Source organism: Emys orbicularis, chromosome 7 (genome assembly GCF_028017835.1).
Source record: "Emys orbicularis isolate rEmyOrb1 chromosome 7, rEmyOrb1.hap1, whole genome shotgun sequence".
In the NCBI taxonomy this organism is placed as follows: Eukaryota; Metazoa; Chordata; order Testudines; family Emydidae; genus Emys; species Emys orbicularis.
In genome coordinates, this window is record NC_088689.1 from 54,411,786 (window position 1) to 54,428,564 (window position 16,779).

The 16,779-nt window shown below is 43.0% G+C and overlaps 1 protein-coding gene across 1 annotated transcript in view; it reads right to left on the reverse strand.

The window, feature by feature from the left end:
• The window catches only part of GRID1 (glutamate ionotropic receptor delta type subunit 1), an 827,754-nt gene extending 811,674 nt beyond the window's left edge, over positions 1-16,080 (reverse strand). Inside the window, exons 1-2 of the mRNA XM_065407849.1 lie at positions 16,002-16,080; positions 13,209-13,364 (exon numbers count right to left, since the gene is read on the reverse strand). Coding sequence (XP_065263921.1) covers positions 13,209-13,364; positions 16,002-16,080 — 235 coding nt within the window. The remainder of the gene's footprint in view (positions 1-13,208; positions 13,365-16,001) is intronic.
• Between the last annotated feature and the right edge of the window lie 699 nt (positions 16,081-16,779).

The window sequence follows — 16,779 nt, forward strand, 5'->3', positions numbered from 1 at the left end:
CCAGTGCAAGTTAGGGCAGCTACAGTGGGCAGAGACCTTACACTAATGAAGGACCAGGTATAATGGAGCTCCACTCCACCATGCTTTGCTGAAATACCCTCTCCTTCCCCTTGCACTAGAGTCAGCTGCTGAAGGAGCTGCCTCCAGCTGAACACTAGCCAAGATTTCCTCTTAGCAGCCTGGTATACTCCCTTGGCCTTCTGGGCCACTTTAAGAATCCAGCCGTATGAGGTACAGTCAGCTTACTCACTATGGAACGTTGAGCAATCCATGGAATTAGCAGGCTTTATTCTGCTCTTGCTGATGTCTCTAAGCTCCACCCACACCAATAACATTATTGTTTCCATAGTAACTGAATTACTTGGGACAGAAGAAAAAAGAGAGAGAGAGAATGGGAGAGACTACAAAAGATTAAGCACTAGGTAAACATAAAATGTATATTGTTGTGTGATTGGAGTTGAGACATACAATATGGGGAGAGACCACTCATCACCTCTGCATCTTCTTCCATGCTGCCCTCTGCACCTGAAACCCCCTCTGACCAATACTACTATGCCTCTACCCTCTCCACCTCTGGATTGTAGTTACCAATGCAAACCAAGCAAAATTCTGTTTCACTTGATTTCAACCACAACAACAACAACAAAGGCAAGCAAAATTCATCAAGTTTTCCTTTGAGTTTGGGAAGGTTCATTTAAATCAAAGCAAAATTCAGGTGTGGATGAACCCAACATAGAATGGAACGCAAATCCACCATAAACCAAAACCACTGAGTTTCACTCAGCTCTCCCCTTACTCATGAGTAGTGCTGACATCCCAAAAGGCAATGACAATGCCTCATCATTACAGGTTCTATATATATATATCATGTGGTAACAAGCAGAAGATGATTATCACCTCCCAATGCACAGCCAACATAAAGCCTTGGACTTACAGATGCATTCACCTGCTGACAAAACCAATTCTCATTAACTTTACAGACATTTCCTTCCCCAGAAAATCCTTGTATTTATTCACTTTCTAAATAAGAGTGAGGCAGAGGGCCAACGTGATCAAGAAGATGATATTACAGAGTATTTTATGAATGACGTTGCTAGCTAAAATCTCAAAGACTGAGACGGCAAGTTAAAATGCAATGAATTAAAGGACTCGACTAAGATACTGGGTGAATAACGAGAGCTAGGATCCCACTGGGTAGGGGTTCTTTTTGGGGGGGGGGGCCTAGAATGCAAGTCATTCCTCAGACATTATTCAGCTGAATGTAAGCGGAAATCATTTCAGGCCCTCATTCTTACTGTCCTTTTTCCCTCTATTTGAGAGGTTGCTAAGGGAATGGTTCTCAGGAAGGTCAAGCAGTAGAAACCCTGCTGGGTGGTTTAATGCAGCCAAACAGCACTACTTAAATTAATGCCTCTTGGTTCTTTTTACCCTTAACTGAAGATCATTAGCATTTCAAGATATCATTTCTTACTGCATATTTAAACTAATATTAAAAGGGGAGGGTGGGAAATAGATAGGAATCAAGAAGCCACAACAAAGTCAAATGAGAATTTCAGAGCAGAACCACTGATGTGGGGAAAGTTACCCACCACAGAAACTGAGTAATGTTTTGATCAAGCAAACCTTGCAGGCCGACTAAAAGCATTCAAAACTCACAAACCTGAAAATAGTTTCAAGAACAGCAATCAAGTCTCCAAATTATAATTAAACACAAGCCATTAGGAACTACATAAAAGAAAACCCTCTCAACATGTTTCTCATTTTTATGTACTTATTGCCTTAAAGCTATGTAAATGAGAGAAATCTTGGCATATTAGCATATCGTTATAATCTGTCCCTGAAATCATTACACATCTTCATGCACTATGGAATAGATTTTCAAAATGTTGCATGCTAGTTAGTGGCCTCGCTCCAATTCCTAGCGGACAAGTATCACATCACCAAATACTACTGTTACAATTGACATTAATTGGCCCTTTTATTCCTCGTCTCAACCCCAAGAGACCAGCAGTTGAAGGGACACAGAGAATAAACTGGCTTCTCAGTTCTAGAGGTTGTTTCTATAGGTCAAGGTTGAAATGCACTGGTATTGGGAAGATTGCAGGTCCTCATGCCCTAGATGTATCCCATGATTAGTAGACTTCAGTCTCCAGGCCTGACAGTCTAGCACTTTTCAACTGCACTAAATTCTAAAAAAAATCAAAAGCACGTTATTTCTGTATATATGAACAGAAGTTGTATGCTCAAGTGCATGAGGAGGCAGCCGAACATAAAATTGGATATGTGCAAATATGTATGCATGTGTCTATGTGAACTATGGAAAGCATGTGTGAAACTGGGACCACAAAATGTGATTTTTCAACATGCCACTTCTATTTTGCTGGGGCAGATTTAGATCAATGAAAACCTCCTCTAAGAAAAGGTAGATTTCAAGTCAGTGTACAAAATCTACTGTACAGCAGCAATGCTTCCAATCAGTCATTTTAGCTAAGGTGCCTCTACACGGTTAGATAAGAAGAGCAACCTTTAGAAGCATCAGATGCCAACATTCCACTGGGGACAAATAAAAATACAGCAACAATTCATTTTAGAATCTCTCAGAAGAATAAAATTTTAGATAAATGTATGACAAGTTATATCTATAGTTATCTATATATATAGATAGATAAAAATATCTATTTTTGCAAGAAAAACTGAGTGAAGTCCAACACATGATTTATGTTTTACTTAGAATGGCAAAAATTACATCTTCTTACATTTCAGCCAAGAGGCTCTGCTTATCAACTGCCCCCTAAATATTCCTTTACTTGCCTCCTGAGAAGACCTCTTTTTATATTGTCCATATCATTTATTTGAAAGTATAGAACAATGTCCTTTTTAACTGCTGCAACCTGATCTTTGTCTTGGGGAAGCAAGTAGTTATTTGTCCAAAAAAGTGATCTTTGGGACGCAGAGTATCAAATTTCACTTACATCTCTTCAGTAACCATTTTAGCCATAGGCTTACTGAACACAACATTAACTTAGAGCCACTACTGTAAGAACTCATCACTATCTTTTGTTTATCTTTTTATGTACAACTACACTAAGCCATGCATGATTTTAATAAACCTGGTCATAGCCTCTCTGTTCAAAGAGCTATAGTTTGAACTCCTATCACTCTGGACCACAGAAGGATGAATCACATCAAAATATGAAACTGCATCCATTCCTTATATATTAAGATGCAATTTAAAATATGCTTGGAATATAGGGTTCCTTTAATCACCTGTGGCAGTTAGAGTCTAGGAATGCAGATAAGATCAAGATATTTTTCTACTCAGTGCAAAAGAGGTTTACAATATATCCGGCATCTAAATCACTTGTATATATACACACAATATATACAGTGTATTTTAATAGTTAGGGTTATTTGATTTAACAATTCTAATACCAAAGGTGCACAAGTACAGGGAGGGAAGATCTTCCAAACTCATTTCACATTTATAGCAGAACTCGCTAATTCAAGTAGTGACTGGGGAGACCCATCATGGATTACCAAAGTGTGCAAATAAAAAAGAAAAATATATAATTTATTTTTAAAATAAAAAAACGTCATTGACACAAAAGTATGTTCATTTACATTTTTATAAACACTGCTTAAGTCTGATTTGTGATGATGCTTCACAATACACTAGTTAACACTGTACGTATTTTGTATAAGTAAAGAAAGTAGCATAACACCCGACTATAGCTCCCTGGTATTAAATCTTTGATGAAAAACAGGGTGAGGCCATTTGGTATTCTAGGAGAACAGTGAGCCAATCCTGCAGCCATTCGGTGAATTAAATTATCTTGAAATCTATGACAGTTCCACACCTAGTGGTTGCTAAATCAAGGTATTAGCAGGTTGCATATTAGCAGGGAGAAAAGAAACAAGGTCAGGCTGTAATATAGGCTATTTGTAGGTCATATGCTGCCCTCATTCTGTATTTCCTTGTCTAACATTTTCTAGGAAATCACTCAGCCTGTGTCTACTCTAGCCTTTTCAGAAGCTTTTTCCACCACAGAGAGCATGGATGCAGCTCCACCTGGGTAGAAGTAATAGTGCAGATAGGGCTCCAGGCAACTCCAGCATTCTAACCACTATGTCACTTAAACTTGTTAGCCACTATGTCATGTAGACCTGCTCTAAGAAGCCCACGGCAGCCACAGTCCTGGCAAACCAGCTGTGCCAAATTGGCTACTAACGTTTAGCAAGAGTAGCTAACAGTGTATCAGAGAGAAACAAGCCCACTGTAAACAAGGACCATTGTTATATTGCCATTCATGGAGCTCCACTATGATAATAACAGTGGGAGTTTTAGAATAGATGGAGTACTGCCATTTTTTTAACTATTTAGGAAGTTTTAGCAAGTTTATATATCCTTCACATGTAAATATCAGAAACAAAACAATCATTACAACAGGTAGCTTTTGTTTAGCGAGATATTTTACAGGAATATGGACAACAGATCTTTCTATTTAACAGGGTGTTACCATATTACAGAGTGAGCATCATCACAACACTGATATCATTTCTACTGATTTTATTAAACTGAGTGAAATCTCTACATACACATATTTAACAGAGCAGGTATGTCTATCAAAGGTTAATATTAAAAACATTGGACAAGTGTGCGAGGTTTTTTGCAGATGAATGTATTTTGTCTGAGTACTGAATAAAAGGTAACCAAATATCTAGGTATCTATCTGTCCTCTTTCCATTTTGCTGGGTATATAATTGGTGTGTTAATTTTTCCATAACCACAACCTCCCATAGTTTTCCTCAATGGTTGGGCTATTTTTGTTTTTTTTCCAGTGAGAGGTTACCAATGGCCAAGCCGCTACTAGCTGATGAGAGATTAATTCTTCATTTCCTTTTGTGTGACCATTTCCACTAGGAAGCCCCAGGAGGATTACCAAAGGACTATTTGGTAAAAACAATTTGTCATATTTGGTTACAGATTGCAACCTAATACTCTCTAATGACTGGACATGTCCACCATATTTGCATAAAATCTCCTCTTTCACCAACACATACACACACACACACACACAGATTGCTGGTCCTCTTTTGTGGATCAAACCCCATTCCTCTTGGGTAATTTGTCTATTCACATCCTTTTCCCAGGGTGTCATATATGGACAGGTTTTTGTTAGGAAAGCTGTCTGCAAAGTTTGATTATAAATTAGTTATAATTTTGTTTCCCAATTGACCAGATGCCACCACAGCTATTAAAGTTAGCTTTCTGTACAAAACCAGTATTCTAGAAAGTTGAGAAACGTAACCCCTGACTTGAAAGTACTAGTACCAGGGAGAGTGGGGCAGTTCAAGCGAATTTTGATCTCTAAATAAGTTAGAAACGTTTCTTTACTGGATTGTGGGCACAGGCGTTTTAACCACACCCTAAACAAAGTCAGGCAAAGTAGTGGTGAAAGTGCCTGAGTGGCCACTCCCACTGTCACTAGCACTGGTACAGCTGCACCAGCAGTAGCGCAAAGCAGGGAAATTTCCCAAGTAGGAACAGCCAAAGCATGAAACCCAATGGATGTCATGTGTTGGAGGCAGCACAGGACTTGGAAATTCAATACATTTTTTTCCTGATCTGCATACGCATGAATGCATTTCATTACACATGGTACAGAGCCAAAATGATGTGGATGCTTTTGAAGGATATGGTTTGAAAGGAAAAGAAACTAATCCCAGGACAGTATGCTCTCTACAAAACCAAAAATAAAAAATATTTGGGGTACCTTTTCAGAACAGTAGCCTCCCAGGTGCAAGATATCCTCACATTTTTTCACCTACAATAGAACAGTGAATAGCTATGCCTCAGAATACCTAGCTGTAATTAGAGGTATATGTACTTGGATTTCTTGCTTGCAATTCATAGGCTGCATTCATCCTCAGCCGAACTGAATCTGCCCCCCTTTATGAAATATTGGCATATTTGTTTCAAACTGAAGGAAACACAGGGTCATTGCCATTAACATAACAAAAATGCACATGAGGGGAGAGAGGGAGATTTCAAAACATTGTTTTCTTTAATTTTGTGAAACATACTAGCCAAGCCATACAACTAAAGAGCATAAAAGCACAGGCAGAATGAGATGACAGTGTCACAGATGCCTTCACTGTGGCAGTCCTTAACAAGTCTCAGTTTGGTCTCGGAAGGCATGAGGAGGTAAAAATGTTAAGCACATTCACCCCACTGAGCAACAGCTTTTAACCACAGTAGACTAGTTAGAAAATGTGTAGTTACACAGCCAGGCCTCTTGGACTAGGGGAGTAATCCCCTGCTTACACTGTATCTGCCTGGTTTTGAGAATGCGTTGAAAGCTCAGAATGAAACTAGAAATGATGTATATAACAATATGTTCACTCCAGAGAACTCAGAGTTCAGCTGTCAAAAAGTTCTAAACAAGACAGTGTATCCCAGTGAAACCTGCTTGAAATATATGCTCAAGTGAGCTGCAAGAGAATAGCAGATAAAGGAGATGCTATACGATAGTGAAAGACACATGAGAAACAACTAGCAAAAAAATTGAATGACAGTACATTAATAAAAACCAATTCTTTGCAAGTCTGGCAGACAAAAGCTAGAATCCTTTTTATATTTACTATTAAATATTTAACTTTAAATATGGGGCATTGGTAGTATTTCTTAACCAAGCAATACATTTTCCCACCCAATGCAGCCAAATCAATAAAATCTTTTTTTTTAAATCACTTCATATGAAGAAGAATATATTAGAATTCCTGAGATCCATTATGGTTTGCAATTCTACCCCCACCCCCACCCATCTCCTCCCCGTGTTCGGGGACTAAACATCTTGAAGATATAAAACATAGTGAAACAACAGACTTTCATCTCTGAGGCCATGCTTTCATCTAAAAACTATAACCAAACAATTCAGAATGCCTTATCTCAGGTTTACATGACACCATTTTAGCCTAGGCCTATATATTGACCTGTCCTGAGCTTGCCCAAAGTGAGGAGGACACTTTCACCGTGGCTGGCAGGCATTTCTCCATTTATTGTTTATGTGGCCATTTACACTTAAAGCTGATCTCCACCCAAGGAGAAAGCAGTCTCTGCAATTGAAAGCTGAAGACTCTATCCAGGTGTATTTGCAATACAGCTTCTGTCCCCAATATGAGTTTCTACTCAGAGTGTCACTCTCACTATCTTGAAATAAACTTGTAAGGGAGGGGGTGGGGAGAGACAGACCCAGAACCTCACAGAAATTCACTAATTGCGTCCACAGTTCTATACCCTTAGGCTATGCATGTGTTTAGGTTCTGCTTTGAATTTTAGCTGGGCAAACAAATCCTAGAACAACGAAGATAATGCTCCTGTTTCGCTGTTTCACTTGTACATTTAGACATATATATGCAGCTCAACTTACATCTAAACAAACAAAAATGCTCAATACCTACTGTATCTGTAACTTGAAACGTATGTCCCTGGCTACGGCAGTTTGAGAACTTCCCCAAGCACACATCCTTGCCAAGTCCCGTATACAAGAGACAAGGGAACAGCTTCACTCCAAGGTACACAACATGGATACACACATGCACCCAAAAAAGTCAGCAGCTGTGAATCACTCATGTACCACAGCAATATGCATGGAAAAAATAGATAACTAAATCAACCTATGGAACATCATCTTCACTCTCAAAGCATGTACTGAATTCCAAAGTGTGCTCCACTTTCCAGTGCTGAGAGCCTTTTAACCTCAGCAGGCATGCAAGGTTGCCCAAATTAGAAACAATTCATTTGAAAGGAACCACTGTCTATGAAAATAGAACAATTTGCAATTCTAGGAAAGATTGTATTGGCATTTCAAAACAGTTTCAAGATTTCTGAATAACTACCTCCATCGGATCCTCTCCCCACGATGCACTGTGACAGTTAAAAAGGCAAAAGGTATTTTGTACTGTTAGCCTTTATGCCCCAATAGTGTTTAAAAACATTTAGATCTACTGCTGAACTATTTTATACACACAGACACACACATACTTTTTTTTTTAACCTTAAACAGATGTATTTTCAAGACAGGCTAGAAACTCGTTTACAGTTGTCTTTTGGACTCCACTGTCAAACACACGCTCACTTTTCCTCAACATGATCACTCCAGCAGCAAGTATAGAAATGGCAATTTGAATTGAAAACTTTATTTTCCACATATTTCACAGTCTTATCTGTAAAAGAGTTCCTTATACCTTTGAGCTTTCAAACTTCTTAGCTCAGAAAAAAATTGCAGCATTTTAAGGAATTGCTAGGGTCACTGATAAAAACAAATTATTTGCACTAGTTCACATCTCAGCACTTTTACAGATGTTGGGTTAAAAGTTGGCACACCACTTCTTTACAATGAAGAGAACAAAAGGGATCAATAATTAAATTAACATTGCTTATACAGTTGCTGCTGATTTCTACAGAACAGCCAAACCAGAATAACCATTCTCAGATTTTGATTTTTTGCCAGCTATTTACAATGAAAATGATTTTTTCCCCTCAACTAAAACTAATTGTCATAGGCATAAAGACCATACTCCACAAAGTGTCATGCCAGTACATGAGCACAAATATAAAATCAAGTCCTATTTTATATATACATGAAAGACACCAGATTTCACTGTTATGTCATACTTCTCCGCTGCCCCCATTTGATTGTTTCATCCACTTGTTGCATCTTGTTATAAAACTAGATTGTGAGTTCTGTAGAGCAGGGACTGTCTCTTTACTGCTTGTTTGCACAACCCTGAGCACAATGAGGCCTTGACCATTGGCAACTAGGCACGACTCTAATACAAATTATTACTGAGTCATAAGAGGAAGTTTTCCCCACAAGATGCAAGCTGAACCACCTAGGGTCATGTTTTAGAATTAGGCTTCATGTTAACTGCTATGCTCAAGCATCTATAAGCCCATTAGCATGGAAGTCCACCTAAAGAGATAGAGAGAGAGAGAGGGGGAGAGAGAGAGACTCAGCTCTCATTTACCTATTGCAGTTACTGGGCATTCACCATCACTGTATTCTGTTGAGCAAAGGTCCCTATAGCTTTTTCCAGTGTCTAAGGTATATCTGTATATCTCCTAGTATTGAAAATGGCTTGTTTTTGGAAAATAAAATACTTTAAGTAGGCCATTACTCCTGGAAGTGAACGAATCCTATTGAAAAAATACAGCTGCTTTTCAATTTTTTTTCCTCCCCCTGCAAAAAATCTTACCAATATACTAAATATCAACCCAAGTGCATTTAAAAAATAATCAGAAATTAAATTATTGTTACCGTTAATAAATCTTGTCACATGGAGTGTTTACTTTTCATAATATTACCTTAGTACCTCTGAAATGAAGTGCCTGCTTGCACCATTGATTTAAGTAGGACTTCAGGAATAATTCACAGTGTTACTGGGTAATGCTGTTTATAAAGGTACTTGAAACAAAATATAATATTGTGTGCCTTGTTTGATTCTGTGAGCTACTCTGGCAGTAGTATCACACTGGACTATTTTTACTCCAAATCGTTTTGTACTACACAGAGTCCCATTACAATGAAACTAACATTTACAACACTGATTTCCATGGCACCGCTTAGAAAGACATTGCACAGGAAGAATAATGTGGGTGTCAGTGAATTTTATATAGCGATAGCAACATTCTGTGAGCAGTTTGAGCAGCTGATTTGCTCCAGGTTATTTTGACTACTGTAAGCAAAGTCCTAGTGAAATGAGTAGGGCATCTGCATAACTGATTACAATGAAACTTTGAATAGTAAGACTGACACCATGTAATATTGTGCAGAAAGATACTGCATCGTACAAATAGAATGGTTACTAGTGCATCCCATGCATCATTCTGTCAGCATATTGAATAACAGTTGCAAATGAAAGAAATTCAAACCCCAAAAAAGTGGGGGAGAGTCTGACTTGAACCAATAAGGCTGCCACTCTGTTTTTAACTCATCCATTGTGGCAAGGTATTGACACACAGGGTGAAGATAGGATCGTTTTGAGGTCCCATAAGCTTTAACAGCTAGGTGACAAAGGGTGATTTTTCAATGAAATTGTAACATTTATTCCATTTCCTCTGGTCTCCAGCATGTGATCAGAACTGCAGGAAATTATTCTAAATTTAGGTGCCCACTGCCCATCAGTGGGCATCTCCAAGAAAATCTGGGTCCTACACTTTTTCAGGCACTGAAGATATGCTGTGGTGCCTAATGATCTATACCAAATAGATTAAAGTCTGACCAGAATCCTTCCTGTGGTTTCAATGCACAGTTTTCACAGCGAATTATTACTTTGGAAATATTCCTCTTTCCTGGAGGTACTGCTATTCCTGCAGGATTAAAAGGAAAAATAAGAAAACTACCAAGTCAAGAATTATTCTCTAGTTTGGTCAAGTTCCTCAGAACAAGCTGAGCAGGTGGACTTGCTGTCCACAAGACTGTCAGTTTATATCCCAATGTGATCAAAGTAGTTTAAAGCTTTTACTTTTGAGAAGAGGCGACACTGTTGGAAGCACTTGTTCAGCCAGCCAACTTCTGTCACTTCCATGAATATGAATAAACTCCAATATAGGACACTGACATTTTGCAAATGTAGGAAGAGCTGATCCTTCAATTAGTCTTTGCCAATAATCAACCCTACTATTCCACAGTTTGTGACTATGTATTTTTTCCCCAGTCACAAGCACCTTTCTTGCCCTCTTTTCAAGAATGTAAGCCTGATCCAAAGCCTATTGAACGAATGCCATCTATGTCAATGGGCTTCGGATCAGTCCCCCAAACAGGTTTGTTTTGTTGCTGTCTTGGATTTATGTGACAGCAAAGAAGCATGCATGGTGGCAAAAAGATGTCAGAAGGAATTGTTTGGGGTCTATGAAAATGAATATTTGATGCAATTTTGTAACCATAATTTGCATATACACAAGTTACACATAAATACGTATGTATGAATGCAAATTTTCACACAGGAAAAGATTATTTTCCCTGTGCTCTGTAATATTAAGGATAAGACTAGTGGTGAATCATCTTTAAAAATACTCTTGTCAGGGTATATAAATAGCTCTCTTTTCTAGAATAATTATTACTCAGAAACACTGCTGCTGAAATAACCCAGGCAATAATCAACCTTGGCTTCTTCATCAAACCCCAATGACATCTTTTTAAAGTCTTATTTGTAAAGGCAAGCTGATTAATTTCAAACATTTTCCTTTGCAATAAAAGCTAATTGAAATGATTTACCTGTGTAACTACTTGTCAGATCTTATAAACGCTAGGAAAATGCTCAGCCAGTTACTTAGCTACCCCATTTAATCCACACGTAAAACCTCAGTGGGATCAAAGACTGTGAAATAAAACAGCTGTTTTTCTAACCACTTTCCCAGTTTTCTCCCTACTTTAAAAACTTGCTTCTCCATTCATCCACACAATAGGGGGTTAACATGATAATAAAGTATTATTAAACACAGCAGCAAACTACAAGGACTGCATCGTCTCCATTCCGAATAGACTTCCTCTTAATCTCTCAGCCAGTCCTTATTTTAGTCCAGCAGTATTTGATCCTTTCTGTGACTGGTAAAAATCTAAACATATCTAAAATGAGACTATCCCTCACTCTTTGAATCAAAACTCACTTTCAGGCAAGGACAAAAAAGCCTGAAGCTTCTGCCTAAGCACCGTCGTTTCAAAGTGTGGGCTTCAAGGCCTGTGACATTGCACACCTTCTCACATGTATTGCAGTCCCCGCACATTGCAGCACTCAGCCTCTTTATTGATGGATGTTTAATATTTCCTTCCATTTTCAGCTCTCTCTCTCCCAGCAACAAGTTAGGACAGACCTTAGAGATAGCAGAAGGGGGCTAGAGGCAGCCTAAACGTTTGGGCACCAATAATGTGTTTTGGTTTCTTACCAAGACTGCTCAGACTGTGTCTCGCCATTCACATTCTTTGAAGCAATCTTTGGAGTTACTAGACCTCACGCACTCACAAGCACCTCTACTCTGCGCCTCTCTGCGGACATGGGGAGTTCAAGTCAGGAGACAAACGAAACGAGAGTGGCAAAACTAGCCCAACCCACACTCACTCTGAATCCTTCAGGGACATCGCATTGTAACTACCCTTTTATTCCCGTAGAAAGGAATTGTTCCCTTATACACTTGAAGGCTCCACTTCCGATCATTCTCTCATCAGTGTCTTAGATTTCCCTGTATCTCACTGAATTGCCTTTACATCGCAGAATTATGGGAGGGTAGTTTGACCCCTCGATGTTCCCCCCCCCCCCAATAAATAACATCCGAAGCATCTGCCAGTGAGCGGGGCTTTCAGGTGCCCTTCGCTCTGGCACCTGTTGCAACTCCAAGCCTCGTGCTCACATTCGCCCTTCCCCAGGGAAGGGCTCCTCGGCCGGATCGCCCTTCCTCAGAGCGCAGGTTGCCAGGCTGAGAGAGATCGCCTCTGTGCAGCGCCTGAGCTGCCTTCCTTCCCGGCTCTCCCCCAGCGCACCCCACAGCGCCTGAAATCCGCCACTGCTCTGGCCCTGCGGCAAGAGACCAGGCGCCGCTGCCCGGACCTGCCCGGGGAGACACGGGGCAACAGGCCAGATCCTCATGTTCTGTGCCCGGACACACGTGCGGTGCGCTGCCCTGCCTGCCTGGCCGCTCACACGCACTACGAGCGGCTGCTGCTTGGGAAGGCGTTTCACACGAATGACAGCTCTCCGCGAGCAGGCACCACAGCGCCAGGCAGCTTCCCGCTCTGGGCTCTTTCCTTGGGAAACAGCGCCAACCTTCGGCCGCCGGAAAGTTTCCAGCCCCAGCAGAGCTGCCCGCGCCTTCGGAAGAGAACAACCGGCACGTGCCCGCCTGCACCCTGATCGCGCACCCAGCGCACAGGGCTCCAGCAGCCCTGTCAGGCTTGACAGTAAAAGACAGGAGATGGGGGGAGGCGGAACTCAACTGCTCTTTGGAGACAACATCCCCCCCTTCCCGTGTATTATTAGAGGGGAAGATAACGCCCACGGGCGGGAAGGCGAGTCAGCCCGGGCATACCGCCCGTGACAAACACCTGCAACAGACGCGCGAAGCAGAACTACGGTCTCCCCGCGCCCAGCAGCCGGGGCTCTGCGAAGCCCTCGCAGCCGGTCCCAGCCGAGCCCCTTCCCGCGGCGCTTACCTTCCTGCACCGCATGGAAGGGGTTGTTGGCTTCTATGAGCTTGATGGAGTACGTGATTTTCTCGCTCTGTAAAATGTCGTCATTGAGGTTCAGATCGGACACCGCCTGCTTGAAGACTTCGTCGTCCTTGGCAGCATTTCCTTCAAAAATGGCACCTGTTGGCATGATCACATCAGAATTTGATCTTTTCCAGGAGGACTGAGGGGTGGGGGAGTTAATGGGGAGATGGGGGGAGATGGGGAGGCTCCATAACTATTCTTGTTTATTTCCCCGTGCCTAAAGTTTCATGTATATACATCTATATAAATCAGCTACCTCTCTCCCCTCGAGTGCAGAGTGTTTTAACACGGCCAGTTCAGTGTGGCACTGAGAACGTTGTTAAGCTCGGGTCCATGGGAGAATTTCAAAACAAGTTAACAGAAAACAGCTTCCTTGCTCCCAGGTTTATCGGTGATCGTACACAGGCATTTATTGTTCAGGCGCATTAAATCACACACACACAGTCTTCAAGGACCCATTGCTCATGAGTTGACTGCAATGGATAGGTGCAGCACAACTAGACTTGCATCCTGAAGCCTGTTCTTGCCCAATAGGTTATGTGTGCTTCACGAACCGTCACTTACTGGTTTTTAACCAAAACCCCTAGAAAAAAAAATTGCTTTGTGAGTTTGAATGTAATAGAAGGGGGGGGGGGGTTAGAAACACAACCAACTTTTGCTCTGGGTTTTGTCTGCTGTTCACCTAGTTTGTCATTGTTTGGGGTTTTGAATCTCTGCTGCATACACAAACACACACTGATTTAGAGTCAGCCTGTGTGTTCAGTAACCTGAAAGCTTCTAATTTCAGGGCCGTGTTTATGCAGTTAACATGAAAACATCTGGCGAGCTGTGTTACATAATATACTCTGACTACGGGAGCGTGTGTGTGCACATTAGGTTTACTATCTTGTTATGCAGATCAAGGATTTTTTAGGTTAAAGGATAAAAAAAAAGTCACTTCCCTCCCTGATGCAATATTGCTTATTCACACCAGCTCTGTGTCCTGAAGCCTTACAAAGATTCGCGTGTAAATTCACAAATCCAAGTTCAGGAGGCTCTTCCCCTTCAATCTTTTGAAGCCCTTATTTCTGGAAGAGGCGCTAAAATAACACTAAGGCTGAAGTGTGGGCAGGTATACAAGCCACGAATCTATAGCTGGCCTTCACCTTGTCCATTGGCAGGCAAAGGGCAAAGAGACAGAGGCTTTATGGACGTCTGGCCTCCACCACCTGCTGTGTCTCTGGACTCCCCACTCTCCAGCTCCACTGATGAGAAACGGGGCGCGCTTTCCTCCTCTTCAGCAAATCGCGAAAAAAGTCAGAAATCTCGAGTTTGCATCCAAGGTGAACAACGTGCTCCTGGTGCAGCTGGAATCCTGTAAGTGTGTCCAGCGCCTGAGAGGATGAGACGCAACCAGGGCTTCCCCGCCGCCCTCCCCCCTCGCCACCTCGGAATTCACGGGTAGCTCAGGGCTTTCCTCGCACAGCGGGCAAAGTTGACTCGGTCTCTTTTCTCGGGTAGATCCGCAATGCTGTGGGCTCTGGCCCTGGCCCTCAGTCTCCTGCTTGTTTTACAGGGCTGCTGTTTGAGCATCCTCGTTCTCCCCGCCGCCACCACGTCAGCTGGTTCAAAATCGGTCCCCACCCTCATAGACATTTACCCACATGCTCACCCCCGCCCCCTCACGCGTGGCGCCTGGAGGGGGCAAACTTGTTACATTTCATGTTCATCAGGGCACAGGCGCGCGCTCTCTAGCTCCGGACTAAACTCCCACCCAGCCTCTCTTGCTCCATGGCTTCTCTCTCTCCTCCCTGAGGATTTTCCTCCTCCTCCTCCTCTAAAGGCGGATGGGAATCACTGCTCTTCATTTCCCCGCCACTCTCCATCTCCTCCCCTCTCATCTGCCAGAAGCCCGGGGGATTCGTGGAGGATTTTGTCCCTCTCTTTCCCCCACCACCATCTTAATTCCTGCCGGTAGCTTTCGACACCCGCCAAAAGGTGACTGCAGAGCCTTTGCCTTTTGCCGGCCAGACTTTCCCTGGACATTCCTCTACCCTTCTCCTAGAAGCCACAAAAGTTACCCGTCCTGCATGAATCCCCCAGCCTCTCCTTCTCCCATCTTCCCCCACTGCCGAGCCAGGTTTCTCCTCGCTGGAGACTTCAAGCCTTGCAGCCCAAAGGTTTTAATGAGCCCTTATTCAAACCACAACAGTTGCACGCACACACACACACAGCTACTGCGCATCTAGCGTCTCCTAACCCTTTTCCAGCCAACTTGTCCCTCCTGCATTCCCGTTATAGTGGCATCTGCTATGATTGGGGAAGGGGACGCCGGGGGTGGAGGGATTTTTGGAAAGTTTCCCCTACGGGATGGTTCCTAATCTATCTTGCCTTGTTTACTGGGGGTGGCGGGGGAAGAGAGAAAACCTCGCACACAAACAGGTCTGAGCCCAGCATTTAGTACAACCGGAGAAACGGCAGCAGCAAACCTGCGTCCTGTCTCCAGAGAAACCCCTGCCGCGATTCAGTGCTAACGTGCTCGCAGCATCCTTGCAACCGAAAGGGACCCCACCGTCGCTTCCTCATCTCGCTGCTAACTTTGCAATTCAGAGGATTCGGGTGGCTTTTGTGCCCCCCTCTCGGGGGAGTTAATGGGGCTCCCTCGCCCTCTGCCCGTGACATGATGGGGTTTTAAGGAGACACCATCCCTTTCTTGTATTTGTTGCTTTCTCCCCCCTCGTCCCCCCTTCTTACCAATGTGGATGATGGAGTCCGCCCGTACTGAAACGCACTGAAATATCCAGGGGAAAAGCCAGAGCATCACCACTTCCATTTCCAGCCTCTCGCGGAGCACATCAGCCCGGGTTTGATGGAGAGACAGAAATGGGGGAAAAGAAGAGGGGGGGGAAGGTACCCAGATTAAAAAAAATATCAGAAAATCCCAGACCCCGAAATCCCAAGGATTTTCCAAGATTGAGACGATGGAGAGAACGGGAAAGCAGGGGAACGACAGCAAGAAAAAGGCTGGGGCTAAAAAATATATGCAGATGGATAGATCCTGGGTGTCTGCGAGGAAGCAGCAGCAGCAGGGCAGAGACTTCAGCAGCAGCTCTTCACCACTCCGTGTGTGTCTGAGCCCCAGCGCACAGCAAACTGCGGAGGACCGCCCCCCCCTCCACAGACCACGTGATTGCAGAGACTCACCACTCAATATAGTCTGGGCGAAACACACGGGGAGATGGAGAGAGGAGCGTAGAGGAGGGAAACAGTGGAGCCCAGTTCCACCCAGGAGCCTAGCCAAAAACGGGGGCTGGAGGGGGTGGCACGAGGAGATGGGGAGAGAAGAGCTCGGATTGCACAGGATGGGAGAAAAGGTCTGTGGCGACAGAGCGGGGGGGTTAGGAGGCTTTCAACAGGAAGGGGAGTTTGAGATAGGAGAGAAAGATCTATGCCGGATCAGTGAATCTGACTCCAGTCTGAGCGGCAGAGAGCAGAGGGGGACGAAGAGGCGCTCTAACATAAAGGGGGGGAT